The sequence below is a fragment of the Neomonachus schauinslandi genome, chromosome 4 (assembly GCF_002201575.2).
Source record: "Neomonachus schauinslandi chromosome 4, ASM220157v2, whole genome shotgun sequence".
NCBI classification, from domain to species: Eukaryota; Metazoa; Chordata; class Mammalia; order Carnivora; family Phocidae; genus Neomonachus; species Neomonachus schauinslandi.
Window position 1 is genome coordinate 124,720,967 of NC_058406.1, and position 25,663 is coordinate 124,746,629.

The 25,663-nt window shown below is 36.0% G+C and overlaps 1 protein-coding gene across 1 annotated transcript in view; it reads left to right on the plus strand.

Annotated features, from left to right (window-relative positions):
* Positions 1 to 25,663, plus strand: part of PREX2 (phosphatidylinositol-3,4,5-trisphosphate dependent Rac exchange factor 2) — a 284,920-nt gene that overhangs the window by 194,255 nt on the left and 65,002 nt on the right. The window contains exons 32-35 of the mRNA XM_044914225.1: positions 2,011 to 2,228; positions 7,077 to 7,179; positions 13,244 to 13,387; positions 21,693 to 21,807. Coding sequence (XP_044770160.1) covers positions 2,011 to 2,228; positions 7,077 to 7,179; positions 13,244 to 13,387; positions 21,693 to 21,807 — 580 coding nt within the window. The remainder of the gene's footprint in view (positions 1 to 2,010; positions 2,229 to 7,076; positions 7,180 to 13,243; positions 13,388 to 21,692; positions 21,808 to 25,663) is intronic.

Genomic DNA, 25,663 nt, shown 5'->3' on the forward strand with positions numbered 1-25,663 from the left:
TTTAACTTCCCTAGATTTTCTGCTTTGCTATAGAACAACAGAAAGCAAAACAAACTGTACAAGAAACATATAGGGCAATTTTAGTTAGTTTCTGTCTTGAATCTCAGCACTGCAGCTACACATTTGGGCTAACAAGCTATGTGAATTACCCTTTTAGGTCAAACTAAATCCAGACATTTCAAGAAATCAGAGAATGAGCTCATACATTTTCATTTCACTTAATTTGTTTGTTAGTTGCTCTACTGGTTCATTATTTTCATTTATTAATTCAGTAAATAGTTATTGAATGTCTACACTTTGTTAGAAATTGTGTACAACAACAGGATAGGTGTTTTGCTTTTTTCTTAATCAAGAATTGGATAAAGTTTTTTCCTACTTGAGCTATTTTACAGTTACTTATAAAACACTCTTTTCTATCTATTTGAATGAAGCACATGGTATATAATTACTTAAGGGAAATGTCTAACACATGTAATTGATTAAATTAATAAGTTGAACCATATGGAATTGCCATATTCGACCATTTTGACCAAGTAAAGCAACAAGTTCGTATAGATCAACATAATAAAATTATGTTATATTTTCATTATGAAATTTCATTATAAAATTAAATATTTTGAATATTTAATCCTTTTTCTAATAAAATTTTCAAGAGTAGCTTTTACTAACAGTGAAACGAGGTAACACACAGCAATTACATTATGTGTTCACATGCCTTTGATGGTTATTAAAAACATATGTTCATTGTTCTTGGTAAACAACTTAAAAATTATGCCTTTTTATCGATAAAGCAAGAACTCATGGCAACATTTATGTCTGTGTTATGCACTAATATTGACAGTGCTTCTTCATTTCAGAAAATTTTGAGCCCTTGAAATATTCAATACACTTCTGAAAATATGAGTATTTTTGCTTTTGTTGTTCATATAGTACAAGTGATTTCTCAATGTACAGAATGTATGGCTTGGCATTTATATAGTTTATGGAGTTTGTAAATATCCAAAAATGCAAAGAGGTGAATCTCTGTGATCAGGTTCCCAGAGGCAAGCTTCTTTCCACTTGAAAAAACTGTGGCCCAGGAGTGGCCATTCACAGGTAAATATAGCTTCAATATGGGTCAATCAAAAATCCAGCCAACTACAGAATAAGAATCCTGGTGAAAATCAATGTATGTTAAAACTGTAAACACATTCCTTATTTCGAAGAAATACAATAATTTATAAACTGGACATGTTTATAACTCATGAAGTTTAATAGGTAAATCCAAGAGATCCAGATTTGCTTATTGTTACAATCAGACATCAATACTCTTTCCCCATGTGCATTTCACCTTAATATTTGAGTAAGTTTATTAGGTCATTTAAAAAAATTAGTATTGGGGCGCCTGGGTGGCTCAGTCAGTTAAGCGTCTGCCTTCAGCCCAGGTCATGATCTCGGGGTCCTGGGATCGAGTCCCGCATCGGGCTCCCTGCTCAGCAGGGAGTCTGCTTCTCCCTCTGCCACTGCCCCCTCCCCCTGCTCATGCTCTCTCTCTCTCCTCCCCCTCGCTGTCCCTCTCAAATAAATAAAATCTTTAAAAAAAATAAAAATAAAAAAATAAAAATAATTAGTATTAATAATGTATTTCATTGCCAACACAAACTGAAAAATTGGACTTTGATTTTCCCTTAGGTAGTATCATGCAACAAACACAAAGTGTGTTCCATCAAAAAATAACCAAGCCTTATTTTTTTCCCTCGGGTTTTATAAAACAATTTAATGATTGCAAGATAAAGTCACAATTAAGAAAAACTTAATTTTTTTTTTTACATTTTTCTGGTGTTTAATGTTTTCTCAAAAGCATATGTGCTAAAGTGTTTGTGCTCATTAGTAGAGCTCAAATTCACATTTTTCACATGGTTTGAGTTTGGTGAAAGGATGAAATAACACCAGCTATATACGCTTAATTAATTGGTTTTCTTTACCTGTGACATTTTTCCAAAACTGTCTTTATGTCCTCCTGGCTTACAGACAGTGAGACACAACTCCGAAGAGACATGGTTTTCTGCCAAAGTCTTGTGGCCACCGTGTGTGCCTTCTCCGAGCAGCTCATGGCAGCCTTAAACCAGATGTTTGACAACAGCAAAGACAATGAGATGGACACGGGAGAAGCCAGCAGAAGGTGGCTGGACCAGATAGCGAATGCAGGTGTTCTTTTTCACTTCCAGTCACTCCTGTCGCCAAACCTGGTAAGGAATCACAATGCCTCCCACTGGAACATACGTTGTAACATGCTCCCAAATAAGAAGTGGTTATTCATTATGTGTCAGCAGTCAGCTACTTGAAAAGAATGCATTTTACCAGGGGCAAATATGATTTGGGTAGGTAGATAGAAGGTATTCCTTCTTTCCTGATTTTTATTTGCTCTCTGGCTGCTACAAGCTGAGAAAGCCTCCATCTGTTACTAATTCCTGTATCCCTAAGCACTGAGAAAGATCATCAGAGGGAAGAGGGTCTTTCTGCTGTGGTTCCTTATTTCCAGTCCAGAAGAAACAGCCTGCCATGAAACCCAAGCTCCCACTGAGGTTGATGTTGGGAGAATGCTTGATAGACAATATCTGACAACTTGCATGCCATACTGTCTGACAGTCTGTTTAAAATTTGTGTATGTTCAATGATTTTATTTCCTTTCTTTGTATGCATGTTTGTCCTGTTAAATCTAAGAATATTCCATATTTATGCATCCATTTCCCACAGTGCCTATGAGGAAAGTATCTCAAAATATTTGACAAATAAAAGTGGTTTTTTAACATATCCTTTTTGTGGTTCTGATAGTTGTCATGATGTTTAAGGCAAATATGTTCACTCTTTATATATACACTTCAGGAGCTCATTAAATAGAATCGTGATTTTAAACATGAGATGCTGTGTCACCCATTAAATTACACACAGAATATGTGGCTACCAAGTAACAGTTGAGTTTTTAAACAGATGTATGTGACTTTATATATCAAAGTGCTTTTCTGCAATGATAATGAGGATAGGGAGGTAATTGCAGAATTGCACAGTCATAAAAGATTCTGGAATGAAAGGTAAGGAAGTCTACCTCAGTGTACTTCAGAGAAAGAGAGGCTTTTGAAAAGACTCTACGCACTCCATGTTAGTGATCAGTTTCTTACTTGGTTGCCAGTAAAACTACACAGGTTTAACTAATGAAAATTTTGAAATAAGGCACTTTTGGAAATGCTTTAAAATTTAAAAAATATTAATTAATCATTTCTTATCAAATAGAAATTACGCAAGATAGGAAGGCCACTTCCTAACACATGGTAGCATGAAGTGTCTGTTGAATGAGTGAATGAATGAGGCTTCATTCCTATTCTACTCCTACTTTAAAACTGCCATTGTTTAATCTACTAGTAGTAGAATTTCTGGGTAATATGGAAATTCTATGTTTAACATTTTGAAGAAGTGCCATACTATTTTCCAGAATGGCTACACTGACTTCAGTGTCCATCAATAGACAAATGGATATATGATGTACAATACACACACACACGCTGTACACACACACACACACACACACACACACACAGAGGAATATTACTCAGCCATAAAAAAGATGAGATCTTGCCATTTGTGACAACATGGATGGACCTAGAGGGTATAATGTTAGGTGAAATAAGTCAGACTGAGAAAGACAAATACCATATGATTTCACTTACATGTGGAATCTAAAGAACAAAACAAATGAGTAAACAAACAAAAGACAGAATCAGACCTATAAATACCACAACAAACTGACAGTTGCCAAAGGGAAGGATGGGCAAAATGGATAAAGGGGAGTGGGAGATGCAGACTTCCAGTTGTGGAATGAATAAGTCATGGGAATAAAAGCACAGCATGAGGAAAAATAAAAAAAAGCACAGCATAGGGAATATAGTTAATGGTATTGTAACAGCGTTGTATGGTGACAGATGGTAGCTACACTTGCGGCGAGCATAGCATAACATATAGAGAAGTTGAATCACTATGTTGTACACCTGAAACTAATGTAACATTGTGTGTCAACTATACTCAAATTAAAAAAATATATATATGAAATTTTTAAAATTGGCTGTACTGTTTTATATTCCCACCAGCAATGTATGAGGGTTACAGTTTCTCCTTACCAACACTTATGGTCATCTATTGGCTTATAGCTATCCACCTCACAGGTGTCACAGTATCTCCCTGCAGGTTTGAGTTACATTTCCCCAGTGGCTAATGATGTTGATCATGTTTTCATGGGCTTTTTGGCCATTTTACATCTTCTTTGGAGAAACACCTATTCAAATCCTTTGTGTACTTTTTAATTGAATTGCCTTTTTATTGTTTTAAGTTTTAAGAATTCCTTCTAGAGTCTGGATATAAGTCACTTATCAGATATATAAACTACAAATATTTTCTCCCATTCCTTGGGATTTCAAACAAAATTAAATTTAAAGTAAAAGTCCCAGCACTTGATTAAACTACTACTACTATGTAATATCCAAGAGAAATGAAAGCTTTCGCACAAAAACTTGTACACAGATATTCTTTGCAATATTATTCATAATAGCTTAAAAGTAGAAACAGCCCAAATGTCCATGAGTTGCTAATTGGATAAATGAGTTGTGGTACAGACATACCATAGAATATTATTCAGCAATAAAAGAAGAATGGAATGCTGACACATGCTACAACATGGACGGACCTTGAAAACATTATGCTGAGTGAAGTAAGCCAGTTGCAAAAGACCACGTATTATCTGGGTCCATTATTATGTTATATGTGAAATAAACAAATTTCAGAGACTGAAAGTAGACTAACGGTTGCCTGGGGCCCAGGACTGGGGAAGAGGACGTGGGGCATGAATACTAGTGGTATGGAGTTCCTTTTAGGGTGGTGCAAATATAGTAAAATTAGATTATGGTGTTAGTTGCACAACTCTGTGAATATACTAAAAACACCTACGCTATACACTTTAAATGGTGAATTTTATAGTATGTGAATTACATCTCAAGAAACTGTTTTTTTCTTAGTCTTTTGAAACCCTTAACTTCATTTAAAGATTTGATAAAAAATCCAAAGTTGCTTTAAAAAAAACCCAAAGAAACCCATATTTTGTCTGCCTCTGGTAACAAGTGCATAAAAAGTGTGGAAGGTTCTCTGGGAGCTGCAGGAGCCGGGAGTGTGTGTGTTCCTGATCTGAGCACAATCCGTAGTCACCTGGGTATCACTTTAGCCACATCTGCTGAAGGGTCATGGCTTGCACTATAGCAACCAGAGGCCCACCTGTTTGGGACATCTCTTCTTTGTATGTATTCTTCTTAATTGGGAAGATACTGATTCTTCAGTCCTGTCCTTCCTATTCCAGGTTCATGGCATATACTCTTGCTTACTTCAATGGACTTTAAAAAATAACAGTTCACTAAACATTTTTCCAGCACTTACTGTGTACCATATACTGCATTAAGTACCAAACCAGGGTGCAAAGGTGATGATTGTCTTAATTTTTTGGTTTCCATGCTATAGATCTTTGGGATCTGGGGTTGCCTTGGTGATTCTTTTTCACACAACAGACATTCTTTACTATCTCCTTCACCCTCTGTTCATGTGGCCCAAAAAATAGGGCTATAAGCTTATGGCAACTTTTAAAAATGTATATAAAGTGGGGCGCCTGGGTGGCTCAGTCAGTTAAGCATCCAACTTTTGATCTCAGCTCAGGTCTTGATGTCAGGGTTATATGTCCAAGCCCTGGGTTGGACTCCACACTGGGGTTGGAGCCCACTTTAAAAAAATGTATGTTAAAGCATGTTAAAATCACTATTTAAAAGGATCATTGATATTCTTAAGGAAACAAATGTTACATTTAAAAGATAAGCTGTGTATGATAAGGCTAATAATTCTTTCTTCATGCACAAAACTGCTAATAGGAAGGCCAGAAGGTAGTACTAGAAAGATAATATTGCTGAGACATGCACTGAACTTGTTACCACGTCTGGGCCTTACTTGCCTCAGCTGTAAAATAATATGCTGTTAGAATGAAAGGAGTGATTAAAACAAATCAGATTGCATAGTCACAGGATTTTAGATTAAGGCCCTATAAAGGCAAGTAAGATAAAAATGATTCTTGTCCCCAAGATCTTTGGAAGAAAAATCATTGCATACATGCAAATTGCTTTTATTATTATAAACAGGATGGCAACTATGTACTGTAGCTTTTCAATAAAATGATATTCTTGCCTTTTAGCTGTTACATTTTTAAGATTATAGAAGTTTAGAGGCAGATAGATGCTTATTGTATACACATTTTTTTGTAAATGTTAAAAATCATTATGAGGAATTCTTAATCTCAGGAAACAAACTGAGGGTTGCTGGAGTGGGGGGGGTAGGAGGGATGGGATGGCTGGGTGATGGACATTGGGGAGGGTATGTGCTATGGTGGGCACTGTGAATTGTGTAAAACTGATGAATCATAGACCTGTACCTCTGAAACAAATAATACATTATATGTTAAAAAAAAAAAAAAAGATAGTAGGAAGGGAGAAATGAAGGGGGGGAAATCTGAGAGGGAGACGAACCGTGAGAGACGATGGACTCTGAGAAACAAACTGAGGGTTCTAGAGGGGAGGAGGGTGGGGGGATGGGTTAGCCTGGTGATGGGTATTAAGGAGAGCACTTATTGCATGGAGCACTGGGTGTTATACGCAAACAGTGAATCATGGAACACTACATCAAAAAGTAATGATGTAATGTATGGTGATTAACATAACATAATAAAATTTAAAAAAATCAATATGGTTTGAATCTAGCTACAAAATAGACTGAAAAGTTGTGTAGAACCATTTAGATAATCTAGAAAAAGAAAAATCTAAAACTATAAAAGAGACTTGTAACTTTGAGGGATTTGTTAATTTCATTTTAGGCAGTAAATTCTTAGATAAGTGTTGGTAATTTGGTTTGCATGTAAATAAAACACAAGTGAAGCTGCTTAAGGTCTGGCGATGTGATGTTATGTTATAGTCTATCCTATACAATTCTATCATATCATGTATTGTTTCCTTTCCTTTTAGACAGATGAACAAGCCATGCTAGAAGATACACTCGTTGCACTATTTGATTTGGAAAAAGTTTCTTTTTACTTTAAACCATCAGAAGAGGAACCACTGGTTGCAAGTAAGTAGTTAAATGGTTCATAGGTGTTTCATAGAATTTTTTTGGCATCAAACAACATATGGCCTAACTTTGATGTTAATATATTTGATATATAGTTCAAATTGTTTTATATAAAATATTATATTTAGGGGAAAATAATAATAACCAACTGTGGAAGTGATAGAAAATATATATAATTTAAATCTATAGATAATTCTAAGCTTTTATTTTCATCTATTAGTTTGGCCTCCAAAACTTTTCTTGAGTGTGTGCATCAAAATTTTGTTCTAGTCAAGATTTTCTTTTTTTTTCCCTGTTACTGTGATAAAATATATAAATGATAAAGTTTAGCATTTAACCAGTTTTCAATGTACAATTCAGTGGCATTAAGTACCTTCACAATGTTGTACAACCATTTCCACCACCCATCTTCAAAACTTTTTCATCCTACTTAACAGAAACTGCATTCTCATTACACAATAACTCCCCATTCTTCCTCCTCCAGTCCATAGTAACCTCTATTCTACCTTCTGTCTTTATGCAGGTGCCTAGAGTACTTTGCGTAAGTGGGACCATAGAATATTTGTCCTTTCTGCTGCTTTTTTCATGTCAATTTTTTTTAATAAAAGGACTGCCCTAATATTTCTGGCTATAGTGGATAAACTCAATGGCCTTCAAGATTTTATGCAAATATATAAATATTATATAGCAAAACTGACTGAATTGAGTTTTCCTTTCTTATTTCAGTTGATCCTGTAGAGAATGTATTAGCAGGCAATGAATACAAGTATTTAGGGCCAAGAAGAAAGAGAGGAAACCTAAGTTATGTTCACATTGTGTAAAATTCAGATGTAAACCAATCAAGAAAGACATAATTATTTCATTTGGCAATAATGGATAAAATTTATAATTCAGAAGGTGTAAACATATATTCTCCATTTTCCCTAGCTTAACAATGGAAATTGACAATCATTACATCTGAGTGTCAAATTTTAATGTGTATAAATATAATTATATTAAGTGTCTTGATTCATTTATTCATCCTGTTCTGTTTCCAAGATGGCAAAATCTTTCCTGTCTTGTTTGCTGTCATATCTCCAGCACCCAAGAGAGTGTCTGTAATGAAAAAGGCAGTATTTTTTTTTTTCAAGGAAATGAATGAATAAATATCAATTAAGTGTATACAGTCAGTAGGAAAAATGGTTTTATGGTTACAAAAATAGGAGGAAAAAACAGTGTTAAGAATAAAGGAGAGAATTTCAACAGAACATAGTTGTAACTAATGTTGCAAAGAAGTTACTTTTTGAATGGAATTGAAGGACTGAAAAGTAACCCTTCAATTTTGCCTTTTGCCATCGTTAAGCCTAACAAATGGAATATTTTAGAAGCATACATTCAGAGAAATAGAAATACCTAGGCTTTAATCTCTATATCTTTGCTGCGAGTTATCATTTATCTACCATTTCAACATTATCATGAATAGGTTTAAAATGTATCTATCAACCCAAGAAATCTTTAGCAGTTTGTTATTTTTCTGTTTCTTGTTTTTTTTTGGAAGTGTGAGGGTCCTATGTATTACATAAGGTAGAAGATGTGAGCTTCTTCAGGGCTGGGAAAGGTTCTTATTTATTTTCATATTCCTAATGTATAGAATGATAAGTAGGAACCCAATAAATACTCATTTAAATCATTAAACAATCATTTAATGTGATTTAAGAATGATAAGCATACATTCATTCATCAAAATTTCTTAAATGCCTACTTATGGCCAAGCACTATTCTAGGTGTTGGATACAGGAGAGTACTAAGCAAACATATCCCTCTTGGAGCTGATATTCAAGTGGGGAGAGATTAATAATAAGCAACATAAATAACTTAATTTGATCATAAACTAGAAGACAATAATATGAATGTATGAGAGGAAATAGAAGAGAACAAAGGATAACAATGCAGGGGCAGGTGAGAGGTTGCAAATATTTAACAAGCTAGGAAAGCCTTACCAAAAAGGAGAGCAAAGACCTAAAGGGGTGGAGAGGTATTTGGAAGAGGGGTGTTCCAGACTCTGAGGTGGGAACAGGTGTAGCATGCTCTCAGGATAGCAAGGAGGCATGTGTGACTGGGGCAGCATGGGTGAGGTGAAAGAGCAGGGGATGAGAACAGAGAGGCAGCCAGACCATTGAAAGAACTTTGCCTTTCTAATTAAGCCATGGAGCAGAGGAACGACATGATCTGGCTTACATATTGAAGGCTACCTCTGACTGCTGTGTTGAATAGAGCATTGTTGGGCTCAAGGACAGAAGCAGAACGACCAGTTAGGAAGCTACTTCAGTGGCCCAGGTTGAAAGATGACGGCGACTTGACCTTGAGGGTAGCTGTGGGGATGGTAAAAGTTGATTCTGTATGTATTAAATTATGAAGGTAGAGAGAACAGAATTTTATTAAAGTTTCATCTTCACTGACAAATGAGAGAGAATGAGAACATGAATTACAGTGTTAAGGATTTAGGTTATATTCAAGGGAGAACTTGGTAAAGGGGATTAATTGATAAGGATATTATTATTTGAGTAAGTTGTATGGTCTTCTGTGGGCATGTATAAAATAGAACATATTTTCATTTACTTTAATAATGTAGGCATGATTTTGCCAAAGGCAGAGAAATTCTGTTTTCACAATATAACCTGTTTTTTCCTTTTAAATTTTGCTTGAGGAGCCGTAAGCTCACAGGAGTACTGTTTTCCATTGTTCAAATATGACATTACTGGTGAGTGGTCTGTTGAACAAGCAAGCAAGGGGTCCATGTTATAAGCTCAATAAAATACTTATTGCGTAGCTACCATGAGAGATTTAATTTCAGCACGTTGAAAAATATAATAAATATTAAAGATTAAATAATTAAGACCATGTAAGTAATATTAATATGTAAATGCGCATATATCTGTGACGAACATAAAAATTCGTATATATTTTTAAGTATTTCCCCAAAGGTTAACCTTAACTTCTGTGAAAACAGATCCCTAGTGAAAGGTCACTTGCAATGCTACACTATCAGATATTCCAAGCAAGTTACTAACAGTGATGACAGGAGTATAGTTATCCTTTTAAGTTGATTCAGGAAAGAAGAGAATTTTTCAATACCCAAGTCTCATCACATCCTGTTGAAGTGGTGGAAGGAAACTAGAGCTTTATTATTAATTGCATGTGATTTGATCTTTCTGTAAGCTTAGAAGAAGAGGCGTCAGATTGACAAATTCATTTGCATCACTGTAGTGAAGACTCCTTTGGCTGCATGTCTTTGAGGGAAGGACCCAGTATGAGTACAGAGGGGAGGAAGCATGAAGATAGAAAGAGAACACTGGTTTTGAAGATAAGAAACTTGAGTTCCAACCCTGCACCCCTCTTATCCACAAACATGAGGGTACTAGCTTTCCCTGACTCATGGGGCTTAAAAAGATAATGTATCTGAAAGTCTCTAGCATTATGTGAGGCTCATGGTGGTATTCAGTAAATACTTGAATCCATCCTCCTCACTTTATTACTCTGTATTATTTTTAAAAAGCTGTATTTAACATTTCTCATCATCATATTTTTTGCATTAAAGAATAATGAGATTTGGAAGAAATATGGCATGCCAGGCAAGTAGAACTCAAATATCTGGATTGAAGACATTTTATTTTCTTTGAAGAAATAATTATTACGTATATACACCATACTAAATGCTGAACTAAGTTCTGGAGATATAGTAGTGACTAAATAAAGACCCTGTTGTTGCAACTTAGAAACTAGTGGGAGACACAAAGTGGCAAGGTACCCACCTACAGTATAGGGAAAGTACCAGATCCTTTCTATGCCATATTATGTAATTAGTGAAGGAGCAGTAAGTGAGCTAAATGATTAGGTTGTATAAAACTAAATATATTTTATGGAAAATCTTCATGTTTTTGGAGAATAATATAATGATTGCTGATCTTCCCACCCTTTTATGGTGATGCAGGTAATTTTACTATAATGATTAGGGGAATGAATATTTTTGAGCTTCCACTCTTTCCAAATGGGCCAGGCACTGCGCCTGGAACTGTGGATGCCATGGTGAATAGGACAGACATATCCCTGTCTTCATGTAGCTCACAACCTACTTGGGAGAAAACAAATAAGGAATCAATGACAAAGATGATTAGGCTCATGATAAATCCTCTGCAGGAAATAAGCAATGCATAATGAATGAGGATAAGGTGGCCTTTTAAGTGGTCAACAGGGAAGGGCTCTCAGCAGAAGTAGCTTTTAAGCTGAAATCCAAAAGACCAGCAAGACCCAACCCTGCAGAGAGTCAAGGAAGAGCAATTTAGGCAAAGGGAACTAACAACTTCCTAGAGACTTATTTTCAAACTCATGGGCCTATTCAGTGATGGAGAGCCCTGCTTACAGGGGTGGGATGCCGCTGTTGAAACTCCTTTCTAGAATGAATCTCTCTGTAGGGTGGAACCAGAGACCTTTTCCTTGTGCAATAATGTTTTTGAAGCCTTAAATCATTACATAGTCCTAATCATCAAGTTTTTCATAGCAGATGAATTTCCATAAGTAAAAGGCAGCAATTTTCAGCTCTACATTATTATGCACTTTTATAGGTATACCAATTACTTTGAAAGTCTTCATTCTTTCACTCTTAGTTTTAACTTCATTTGAAATTTAATATGCTTGATAATGTTCGGTCATTTTCAGTTTCTTAGGTCCTGGTAGAGCATTTTTATTTGTTCTTTGTTAGTCCTATAATACAGAACTCCAACTGCTGCATTATTATTTTCCTTTCAAAAACATTATCCATTTGATAACAGAGATTGGCCACCTTGGTGCCAAAAGATAAAGGAACGGAATTTTAAAAATTGAAATATAAATGAAAGATATTGCATGAAAAAGGGAACTCAAATATACAAATACTTAGTATATACACATAGGGATTTTCTTTAGTGTCCAGGCATCCTTTTTCTTTATTATAGAGCCAGGGAAAAAAGAATTTTCCCAGTCATTAAAATCCAGTTAATTTCCAACTCTTCAATTGAGAAATGTATTCTCTTTCCTAAGCCAAAATCCTTTATACCTCCCTTAAAAATATAGAAACAAAAATAAAATAAGCATTATTATATGACATAAAAGAGACTTGTAGATGTTAATACAATACCTCTGCTATTGATATGCATAATTAGATATATTTAATAAGAAACCTGGAATCTCTGTTCATTAATGGTATTTAACCTTGAACTCTGCTTTTACAAACAATTTTATTTAAGAAGCAGGTTAGAACTAACAAATATTGAGTCAAGAACATGTATTAAATGTCTACTATATTTTTGCCTTAATTTTTAATTGGTTAATATGACTATTCTAGCTTTTTTAATGAACTGGAAATTATTTGTCATGGATAAGTGACATAAAATGAAAAGGATTTATGATAGCACTGTGAAATACTCCTACAACATTGTAGCTTTTCAGGTTGGTTGTTTTTGGGGGTTTGGGTTTTTTAAAATTTTTTGTTTTTGAGTAATTACATTCAGGATCTTTGTGAAAACAAAGAATTTGGACAGATAATTTCTAACGACTATAGGGCCTCAACAGAGGTAATACACTTTTGATCTCATGCTCAGAGAATGGAACTTGCAAAACCCATGCTAATTTTGATAATGGTTGCTATGTACCCAATTTCTTGTACACTACTTAGGAATTGTACCCCAAGGACTCATTTTGACTAAAATATGAACGAGGCAGATGCCCTGGGAGATTCTGATTCCAAACCATGTGTAACTAAACTTCTCATTTAGTTAAGTGAGACATATGGCATGTCAAAGTATAACAAAGTTTCCTATTGTAGAATTTTATATACGGTACGGTAATAAATCTGTTGCTTTAGCTAATAAGATTCTGATTTAATACTCTTTCACTGAATAGCAAGTTTGCCTAACCTGAACTTGACATACATGGGTACTTTTAATATATTAGTTTCTAGTGATTTTCAAGATTTTTTAAAAAGTTAACAAATATACTTTATAACATATCCTGATTTTTGGAAATAATGTAACATTAAATGTCATTTTAGATGTTCCTCTTACTTATCAAGCGGAGGGGAGCCGGCAGGCTCTGAAAGTTTACTTCTACATTGATAGTTATCATTTTGAACAACTGCCTCAACGTTTGAAAAATGGAGGAGGGTTTAAAATTCACCCCGTACTTTTTGTGCAAGGTAAACTGCTTTCCTTTTTATACGTGTACTTAAATTATTTTATCTCTATTGATTTTTTTTTTAAAGATTTTATTTATTTATTTGACAGAGAGAGACACAGCGAGAGAGGGAACACAAGCAGGGGGAGTGGGAGAGGGAGAAGCAGGCTTCCCGCCGAGCAGGGAGCCCAATGTGGGGCTCGATCCCAGGACCCTGGGATCATGACCTGAGCCGAAGGCTGACGCTTAACGACTGAGCCACCCGGGCGCCCCTCTATTGATTTTTTAAAATACATGTAATTGTTACCATCGTGGGGATTTTTTTCCATTAATTCAAAAATTCCTTCATAGTACCTAGGTAATATATTTACTTCTGGGAATGTTTATTAAGGAAACAATAAGATAAGGTTTAAGGGGCGCCTGGATGGCTCAGATGGTTAAGCATCTGCCTTCAGCTCAGGTCATGATCCCAGGGTCCTGGAATCGAGCCCCACATCAGGCTCCTTGCTCAGCGGGAAGCCTGCTTCTCCCTCTCCCTCTACTGCTCCCCCTGCTTGTGTTCGCTCTCTATCTCTCTCTGTCAAATAAATAAATAAAATCTTTAAAAAAAAAAGATAAGGTTTAAATGTTTATTAAGTAGGACTTTAAGTATTTACAACGGGGAAACAAGACCTGAGTGGTTGAAATAGTAAAGATAAATTAATTTGGCTTAAATAAATTATGGGAGAGTCATTAAAATTATATGGCTAAAGATATTTTATGAGATAGAAAAAATTTGGCAATATACACATGCAGGTTACAAAAAAGAATTTATATTATAGATAATGTAATCCATTATCTTAAACATACTTAATGTACATAGAGTGTTTTCAGTATCATTGGGTGATTAAATTGATGTTGATTTTTTTATTCTTTGAGTTTTTCTGCATTATGTGATTTTGGTTAGTAAAAATAGATTCCTTTTGTAAATAAAAAAAATTTTGTTTTGACAAATGAACAATGAGTTTTAATGCAATAGAAGAAATTGAGTTTAACATGAGTAGGAAGATTCTTGTGAACTGGTTTCCAAGGGAAGGTCCTGGATTTTTTTATTTCTGGGGTCACAAATGCAGCCTCAAACTGATCAGAAGTCCAGATTATTCTAGTGTAGTTTCTTCTGGTCTGTGATATCTTTTTTTAACTCATGCTGTGGCCACAAGATTATATCAATTTCTCTGAGCAGTTCCACAGAGCATTTCATACCTTCTTCTGTGGAGTTTTCAAGAACTGCAATGGTTTTGCTGTGGAATTTTTATATTCTAATAAAAAAATGAGAAGAGTAGAGGAATAAAATCAATCTCTGTAACTGAAGAACAGACAGGCATATGAAATCAAAATCCACTGCCAAGTGAAAATTCTTGTACCATATGCATATTATTGTAATTCTAAGATAGATTTCCCTTCCTTGAATTGCCAAGGTTTGAAAACAATGACTACCTCAAACAGATACTTGGTAAGAATACATTTCAGCAGAGGAAAATGTCAGGTGCAGAGAAGATCTTAGGAGTTATTAGAAGTTATTTTCATTTTTCTTTGGAAAAGAAAGGTAATACAAGATTCTGTAAAGGAACGAAAAAAAAAGAGGAAACAGCAAAAATAGACCTTTGGAGCTATGTTAGGAGAACAGTTAGCCTAAAATATGTTAAAAGCCATTACACAGATAGATAGTTTTAGAAGACAGAGAAGGGTGCTGATCTGGAATGTTAACTTTTATAGGGTTTAACCAGAATTTACAGTTATTAAAGATTCTTCACTTCCTCTCCTTTATTCCCCTTTTTAAAAATTCTGTCTTTGAAATCATGACTGAGATGACAGATGGCATTTTGCATCTTTTCAAAAAAATTATTACATTTGTGACACATCAGCCATAAATAGCTGAATATTCATACTCGGCAGCAAATGTTCATAGGAAAAGGGAGGGTATTTTCCAAGTAACCTTATTTTATAATTGTGGCTAAAGCTAATTTTTAAAAAACCCCCTAACTATATATTATTTTAGTGAATACAATATCGCTTTACAAAATGTAAAGAAAAACTGTCGCTAACATTAGTTTTTAATATTCACACAGCAATAAATTGTGAGAAAGCCAGAGTGGAAAGACTTCTGCAGTTGAGGTCACAGAGAGGGAAAGAAGACTGGGAAACAGCTTGTCTCATTAGCATGGTGGCAGTGATAAGGCTGCTTCCTTAGAGGGTTGCGGAAGTTCCTCTGCACTCATCAGACTCCCATGAGGATTCATTATTACTCACTCTTACTATTCATCAGAATGAGAGAAGCCCAGGAAAGTCAGCCCTAGCTTGAGTAGAGATAACCATCTGGTAATCGAACGTGGTGGTAAATGAAGAGACTCCAAATGGTGTCTATTCCGGAGATGAACGTTTACTCAAAGGGTTTTAGTTTTAGGTGTACATATGTACATGGGTCTTTGCTGGCAAATATTTAAAAAAAATAGAAAAATGAGATGAATTTGAAAGGCTCCTGGGAAAACTATTTATGTCAGCCCTTATAAAGTTGTCTGTTACATCATGTACTTGGAACAGGAAGCAAATGTACTGCTTTCTTCCCATTTTTCTTGCCTGAATGGACCCTTCCGCATAGAAGGGCACAGGAACTGAGGGGGCACCCTACAGAGATGGCGCCAGTTGTGAGATCAGGAATCCCAGTGCCAGAGGCAAGTAGGATACACTTTAGGGAACATGTGTCACTGAAGGCCAGACCTACAGAAGAACAGGAATCTAGGCAAACAGAACAAGTACAGTTTGACAAGGTAAAGATCACAGAAGCAGCCAGACAGGAAAGTCAGCACAGAGCATAACCAAAATGCTAGAAGGTGAAGATCAGACAAAAGCGGTCTTCTGTAAGTACTTCCTACAGATCAGGGAATTAACCCTGTTGGGATCCCCAAGCCCTTGGTGAGATAAAGCAAGTGACTATAAACTGTGTGAAAATGGGAGTAAGGAGGATAGATATTCAAGGTCACTTCCTCCACCCACTCCCCATGGGCTTGTTTTCATGCTGTCTCTTAGTGGTTCTCAATACTGGCTACACATTAATCACCTTGGGGAGGTCTTAGAAAATACCCATGCTTGGTCCCACACCAAACTGATTAAGTCAGAATCTCTGGGACATAGGGTCCAGATACCAGTATATTTTAGAAGTTTTGCAGGTGACTCTAAGGTCCACGGGAGTGAGAAAGCACAGGTCAATGTGGATTATGAAACACTGTGCAATTATCCAGTTAATCTTTGCTTAATTAGATAATCCATTTCACAAAGGCTTGACACTTCTAGATTTGGGGGAGCCAGGGCAAGGAAGCTGGGTGTTTTCACTTCTGCATTGTTAGGTCATTAGGATGCAGGCTGCCCCTAGGAGATTTGATTTGGGTGGGACAGTTTTCTTCAGCAAAGACTGAAGATGCCCTAAAGAGCAGACAGCTGAGGGATATCTTCTAGGAATCCCAACAGCTAGGCAATAAGCCCATCCTTTCTGGAAGGAGATCCAAGTGGGCAACCTGCCATGATCCACACCTTGTACCCTTAGATCCATTCGAGTCAAGACTAGAAGCGTCTCCTTCGTGACTCTGATGGGCTCCCTTCCTGGGGAGAAAATCTAGAAGAAGCATGGTAAGGGCACAAGCCATAGCCCCTGCTGCTATAGCTGGTTTGGGGCTGCAACAGATGCTCATCTTCCCTCTTCTGTATTTGTTGTAAATCAGCCTTGCTCTCAGCCTGAACCTTCCGGTCTCAGTGGCATGACTAAGACCTATATCCCCGAGGGGCCTAATCCCCCTGTTCATTCTGCCCTTCTCAGGACAGGGTTGCTGCATTTGTCCATTTACCATCAAATCTGGACAAGGGAAGTACCAAGAGGGACCTGAGTGGATTCACCGGGTGCCAAACACGTTCCTTCCTGCCCTCATTATGTAACAATAGCCCTACTTCCTTACCATGATCAGGGTCCACTAGCCTTGCCAAGATGGTGATTGCTCTTCCTGGGTGCCTTGGCACAAGGAGCCCTCAATGCCCTGGTGGCAACCATAGTTTACATTCAGTGGGACCCCTGCCTTGTCTCCTAGGGAAAGTGTGCCTCTTTGGTGATCAGGACATTTTAAACCCATGGAGCCAGAGTTTCAGGGATGGGAAGCACACATCCCCAAGTGAGGCACTGGGACTGATGTCATATTAGTTTCTTAGAGCTGCCATAATGAAGTACCACAAACTGGGTAGCTCAAAACAACAGAAATTTGTCTATCATCCTTCCAGAGGCTAGAAATCTGAGATCAAGATGCCCAAAGGCCATGCTCCCTTGGAAGGCTCTAAGGAGGAATCCTTCCTTATCTTCTAGCTTCTGGCGGTTGCCAGCCGTCCTCGGCATTCCTTGGCTTGTGACAGAGTAATTACAGTCTCTGCTTCTGTCTTCACACGACCTTCCTCCCTCTGTGGGTCTGTCTCTGTATCTCTGTCCAGATTTCCCTCTTCTTAGGAGAACACGAGTCATTGGATTTGGGCCCACCCTAATCCAGTATGACCTCATTTTAAGTTGATGGCTCTGCAAAGACCCTATATAAAACTTAGGTCACATTTGTAGCTACCAGGGGTTAGGACGTTTGTCGTATCTTTTTGGAGGACACAATTCAGCCCTCAACAGATGTTAAGCAGGGACCTTTCTGCTTCCACCCATGGTTCCTGGACCCATGTATTCTACCTATTAGGGATGTGGCATCATTAAAGGTCTTTGATTTTGGTTGCACTGTGTCCTGGAATATGGTATCTGTCCTTTGTATTGTTAGGCACCTGTTCCCTGGGTTTCTTATGATGGTTTTCCTTACACTAACTAGGACATGCGATGCTGGTCCTTTCTCCACAAACACACTCTTGTGTATATTTGTTTTTCTGCCTTTATGAAAAAAGCTGGCACCAGAAGTGATAAATCCTAACTCTTACCTCTTTAAGTTGTCTTTCTATTCTCAGAGAATAATTAAAATCAACCAGAAACTTGAGCATTTTCTCTTCTATTACTTTTTTTAATTTAAAAAAAAATCCAGTATAGAGCGTTTTCTCTTTTAAACAAAAGGGAACATTTTATGATAAACATTGTCATTTTCTAAGGTTCCCTCATTCAAGTATTTATTTTTTATTTTGAGGTTTTGCAAAACTCTACTTTAGGTCCTTTAAAAGATGAATTCCTTAGTTTTCCCTTCGGATTTTATACTGTATTTGAAATTGAAGCATTAAATAGCTTTTTATAAAAGAAGGAACAGTTCCCAGAATTGAAATTTCCTAAATGTTAGAGTCAGTCTATGAACATGTGAACTCACCCCTCTTTAAAAGCAGCACAACTTTTCCAACATACTGGTCACATTTGGATTGATAAAACTTGCTTTCCTCACAGAAATTGTGACCAGTTCTTCTGAATTCTGACCAACTGTGACCAGTGCAGATGTCTTGTTTTACTTAACCATTAAAGTGTCATCATGCTATCAGGAAAGAGTATTAGTTAATTGAAACTATTCTTAAAATTATTCTTCAGATATTCTGTATTTTTCCTGATCAATCCCTTTCTTGGAAAAAACCTTGAAAGGTATTTTGAGTGAGTGGAAATGCAGCTCATTTTCAGTCTTAGAATAATTTAATCTTTACTTTTCTCTAACATTCATTATGTTTTTCTTTTTTGCTGACTGCCTAAGTTTGCTGGGATGATTTGCTTCCTCAAATTCAGAAGTGGTAAAAGGAAAACAAGCAAACAAAGAAACTCATCGTATTTTCAATACTGCTTTTAATTAAATGCTATTAAATATTTATGCAACCAAGAATGTCAATACTACTTTTAAGAAACATACTATTATCTGGATGGGAATTAAGGAAACTAGACGAGAAAATGCTGAGAGCCAAACTGGGAAATTTGGACATTATATATTTAACCTACTTTTGCTGAGTATAGAAATTGAATTCGATAAAATATTATCCCATTTTCTTGTATTTATAATGATAAATAACCAAGCTCTTAATCTAAAATCAGGAATGTTGTTCTCTTTCCTCTTCTTTGCCACACAGTTTACTTTTAAATATAGAACTCATCTGTTTTTGTTGTTGTTGTTCATTTCCTCACAGCCCTGCACATGCGCTGTAACATTTTGCTGATTGTTAGACATTTTCCCCATTTAAAAAAATTTCTATGTAATTATATATTTTAACTGTTGTTAATTTGGAAATATTGTCAAGGAAAGTCATAAAAATGTCAGTCTGTTTTTATGTGGCAACAAGCTTTTAGAGCAGGACTGAACATTCTGGCCAAAACTGAGTCATCAAGACTTCTATAAAAATTAGACCCCGGGTATTTTCGTATCTGTCCCCACTCCACCCCTCACCACGATTTCCCTGTATCTCCTTCCTAGTGTTCTTCCAGTCTTTATGATTTTAAATCACAAATTGAAGTGTCTTTGTATGGACCCTCCTCTTTACTTCCCAGAACTTCCTATTTGGCTAAGCACACTTAGGCATAATCTGTATCTCCTGGAAATTGCATTAGATAATGCCTGTAGGGCATTGGGTGTGTTGCCTAATATATAAAACACATTCAATGAATGGAAGGAATAGTCATGGGGTCTCTTAATACTGTTATTTAATTTAATTATTTCCCAAGAATCATAATTAGTAGGTACTCTACTATTTTTTTATTTTCCATTTCACAAATGAGGAACCTGAGGATCTTGGATTTTAATTAACATGGCTAAGGTCATACAGCTAATAAGGAGTGAATTGGTGGTTTTACTCCAATGCAAGGACTTTCATTATTAGCTTTACAACTGGTAAGAGGAATTCACATTGAAGGATGACTATTGATAGACTGAATCCTCTGAATATTTGCCTCTCACAAATAACATCTCATTAATGGAAGTGAATGTGGCATTTATTTGAGGATTGTTTAACCAGGAAGACTTCCTTTTATTTCTTGTATGTATTCAGGACCAGAAGCTTGCTGAACCAGTTACAAATATTCTAATTAATGCAGAGGTCATAAGGAGTAAACAAACAATCCTTGAAACAAGCCCACAAATTTGATATCATGTACTGAAGTAAATGTAGTAAGCATCTCTCTAATTTTCCATAAGTGGTTTTCTCAATTATAAGCCAATAATACCATTTTTTTATTTCAAATTGAGCAATACTCTAAAAGGTTTTTTGTTTCTTCAGTGCTATAGAAATCTTACTAGTCAAGAAAACAGCCCAGCAAGTATTAGTAATGAACTTGTGATAAGCACTGGGTGTTATATGTAAGTGATGAATCACTAAATTCTACTCCTGAAACCAATATTAGACTATATGTTAATTAACTGGAATTTAAATAAAAACTGGAAATAATAAAAAAAATTAGCAGTGACTTTTCTATTTTTGCCCCTAAAACAGTGATGTTTTTGTCAATTTGAAGAAACTTATTAGTTTAAAAGCTATTGCATTTAGCAGTTTTGAAAGAGGATTAATTTTTTAAATCAATTTTGAAATAATCTGCTGAAAATTGAGGCTTAATAGTGGCAATAATTTCAAGGGGAAATAATTTACATTTCCAAATTGGATCCATTGCCATTTCTGTTCCTGGCAACCTCTCCATAGGAGATCTTGTATTTCTAGGCACTTCCATGTAATTCATTTCCTCTCCAAAAGGTTAAAAGTACCATCACATAAAGTTTAAAGGAAAAAATACTTAACAAAAATGTTAGTTAAGAAGGAAATCCATTTCAATCAAAAGATGTTTAAAATTAATGGGGAGTTATATATGTATGTTTATACTTACTTATTTTTAACTAAATTAAGCATTGTAGTAAGGGTAGTATTCTAAGATTATCTATACTTCAATTTTATTACACTCATATTTCATAAGCATCTGCAAAAGAATGTAAGTATACATGGAGAGCAGCAATTTCAACTTTTTTACTCTTATGTAGGTTAATACGCAGTTCTGCCTCCCATACATATGTATGTATATATATAATATATATATGTATATGTGCATATATATACATTAAAAATAGAAGACGGTTTAAATTAGAAATTACCTATTAGATATACCTCATTATGTCACTCGATATAATCACCAAATGTTTGATATTTATTTTGAGAGGAGAGGAATGATTTTCATTCATTTCTGGACTGGTGAAAGATAGTTTCTTGCATGTGTGGTCATAGTCAGTGTTTTAAATACATTTACTAATAATCAATAAGATTACACTAAATGTGGAGAACTTGAGTTATGAAATCACATGAAAGAGAACATTTACTTGTTTACACAGCACTGGAGAGCATGGAAGGATATTATTATAGAGACAATGTTTCAGTGGAAGAATTTCAAGCCCAGATAAACGCAGCCTCACTGGAAAAAGTCAAACAATACAACCAGAAGCTCAGGTATGTAATTGTTCAATTTTTTAAAAAAGTAAGTTTTCATATTTTGGCAGGAGTAGATGAATTGCGTTTTTGACATACTCATTGTTAAGTGATCGATGATGATACTCTTTTTGATATAAAGTCTTTTTATTTAGGGTTTACTATTTCAAATATTCAATGAGTACACTTTTTAAAAATAAAATAGAAAAAAATGTTTGGAAAATTTTCGTGCTATTGTCTTAATTGCTGAAGAAGATCAAAAATTAAATATTTATTAGACCATTTCCAGGGGGAGGAGAAAGCATAGATATTTTATAGTGGTGTCCCCTAGATGGTTGCAGTAGATGAAGGGTAAGTAAAATAGGTTCCTTTAAACACCTGGCACCCTGACACAGAGAGAAGAATATGGTTAACACAGAAGATACGACACAGCATTTACTTGGGTTTGGAAAAATATCTACTTTCAAATACATATATTAATGTTTGGATTTTGCTGTTTTTCCTCTCTAAAAATAGTGTTACTGGCAGAATGACCCTATGGCAGGGAAAATTAGCCACAGTAAGTTCGAAAAGGAAATGTGTTATAATTCAAAGCTTTAATTTTTGACAAATCATTAGCATATATATCTCCCTCCTACCTTATGAATTATTCTGCGAACAGGTCATCTTTTTAAGTTACTTACAGATTATAGCTTTTATTTTGAAAGAAAAATGTTCTTGTTCTCCCTTAAGCCTTAATAATTCAAAAATACTATTGTGACATTTTTTGGTTTTGTCCACAATATGGCTAAACTCTGAGGATAAATTAATTCCTAAAATTCCTGATATGGGGAGGTGCTCATTCTTGTAGTTATGACCAATAGATAGGCTTTCTTTCACTACAAATGCTTTGTCTTTCTCCCCCAGCTTCACACAAACCTGTCCCTTTTCCTAGATGCTTTACTCGGTTCCATCATTTTATCACTTGTGAAGCTCTCAGCCTTAAAGCCCCCAATATCTTTTTGATTTCCCATTTTCTCTTCCTCCTAAAATGTTGGAGATCCTGATGAATCTGACTAAAATGTCTCTGGGACTAACCCCATTTTATTACCTCGTCCAGATCACTATTTCTCAAAGGTGTATCATGTAATGACCCCTTTCACAGGGAAAACCAAAATAGTTAATCTTGAATGCTTAGTATGTCCACTGACTAAGAAACACTGACTGAAGAAGCTTAAGCCCAGTGTTGTGAAAATCTTCAGTTGAGGACCATCATGACAAAAGACAAGTCTGGCCTTTGTAACTGATCAAATACATTCCTAGGTTATCTTTGAAATAAGGAAACAAAATTAAAACATTTATATAGAACATGTGGGCCCTGAGAACACATCCCCGGACTCCAGTTGAGAAAATAGGTCTAGACCATTGCTGTCACATCTTAACCGTCTCCTGTCTCTAAGACCCCCAAGTTGTTTTAATCTACTCGGGATTTTGCTTCTAGATAATAATTTTAAGTCACATCTTACTGTGTTACTCTCCTGCTCAAAGGATTTGGTGATTTCTTATTGTCCCAAAAAGGAGTCAAAACCTCCTTAGCATGGCAGTCAGGATTTTTCATGACTTGGGGCACCTGACTGCCTCAGTCTGTTAAGCCTCTGACTTTTGGTTTTAGCTCAGGTCATGATTTCAGGGTCCTGGCTTGAAGCACCCCCTCCCCTGTCACTCAGCAGGGAGTCTGCTTTCTCCCCCTCTCTCTGTCCCTGTTCCCACCCACTGCTCACACGCTCTCTCTCTGAAATAAATAAATAAATCTTAAAAAAAAAAAAGATCTATTATGACTTGACCTGAGATTTCTTTTCTCCACCTACGCTCCAGTCATGCTGTACTCTCATTTCCAATCATGCACCGTAGTTTCTTTCTACCATGACTTTTCTCCGTCCATCTAGCATCTGTGTCCTCTATTTCCAGCTGTTTATAAAACTACTATTCATATGATTCAATGTCCAGCTCTAGTTAATAGTTGTCTTCATAAAATATTTTTCTTTTATTATTGGGCTGGGATGAGACCTGGCCATTAGATTCTCTAGCGGTCCCCTAGGAGATTCTGCTGTGTGGCTAGAATTGCAAACCAATTCCCTAGATCCTGGAGTTCTCAAAGGATGATCCCCAGACTAGCAGGTCAATGCCATCTGCAAACTTGTTAAAAAAAACTCTGGGGTGAGCCCAGCAATCTTCATTGTAATAAGTCTTCCAGGTGGTTCTCATGCATGCTCAAATTTCAGAACCACTGCCCTAGGCTAAATGAATGTCTTTCATTTTACTTCGTTTATGGCTACTACAGAATTCAGCTTTTCTCCCTGATGATAGTTATGTGTACAGATTTCTCATTTTCTTTATTCTATGATAAGCTCCTTAAGATGAGAGATACTTTAAAAAAAAGATGAGGGATACTTTTATCTTGGTGTTTCCTGTGGTGTCTATCAAAGTATTTTGCATAGGATGTTCTCCAAAATGTATGTTTAGTTGCATTAACTTACTTAGGTATAACCTACAGAGAGAAATGGAGGTGTAGCCTAGCATTCACACCCCTGTGGGTATTTTTTTGACAGAAATAGAATAGATACTCATTTATAACAGATACCTGATAAGATATTTAAGATTCTTTATTAAGAAAAACAGCATGTATACCAATGCATGCTATCTTCTTCACATAAGAAAACATTTTAATCCATCTTTTCTGGAGAAAACATTTTGAAAAGCACATAAACCCCTCGGTACAAATTAGTACCCTTGTCAGTAATTAGCTGCTCTATATCCTACTTGTTGCATATTTAGTTTCCTTTACACAGGAAGACAATTATTTTCCTCTTTACTTCCAGTAATGCCTTCTCTTCCTGCTTACTTCTTGAATAAGGGTGTTAATTCCTTCCTTAATTTTTCCTGTTACTTTGTAACCACAGATACTCTGAACTTGCTTTTAGGCAATCTGTTCGTGGTCTGGGGGGCCACAGGCCAACATTGACCATTTCTTTAAAGGGGCTCTTACTGTCCATTGTAGAAAAATAGCCCTCAGGTGTCTCTAGCTCCTCATAGCCCAGAGCCTTTTTAACACTTGCTGAAAACCATTTCATTCTGGATGTTAATTTATTTGCTAATTAGACCTCAGAAAAGGCCTTTTTTTTTTTTTACCCCTTAGCCTTACAACAAACTAACAAACATAAATAAACTAGTGTTTTATTAGAAAACATTATTATTTTTTTTTGATTACAAGTTTCAGAAACTAAACTCAAACTGGCATAAACAAAATAATGTATTGGCATATCTAACAGGTATATCCATGGGGGTGTGGCTGCATTAGGCACAGCTGGGTCCAAGGGTATGGTCATCAAGAATCCCTTTTTTTTTCCCTGTCTCTTGGTACTTCTTTCCTCTGTGTGGGCTTCATTTTCAGGCAAGGTTGTTTCACATTTGGGTAAAGATGGTCAGTGAAGACCAATGTTGCATTCAAAGAAGAGAGGGTGTCTACCCCCATTACTCCTCCATGGAGAGTTCCAGCAAAGGACCTGCGGAGGCGGTCATTAGCCAGACCCAACTCATGTGCCCATTCTTGGATGGGCTTAGCACCACACAAGAGCAACGGACTGTCACAAAAAGTGCAAAGTAAGGATGCTGGACAAGAGGGAACAATGGATTCCATTCTAGTTCTAGAGATTTCTCCAGAACAGCAAAGAATAGGTGGAAATAATATGCTACTTAACATAAAAGATGATGACAACTATAATACCTATCAGTTTTTAAGAACATATTGAGTCAGTCATAATGCTAGGTGAGTTATGTGGATTATTTAATAAACCAGTGAGTTCCATAGTATCATCTCCACTTAAAGGGAAACTTACAC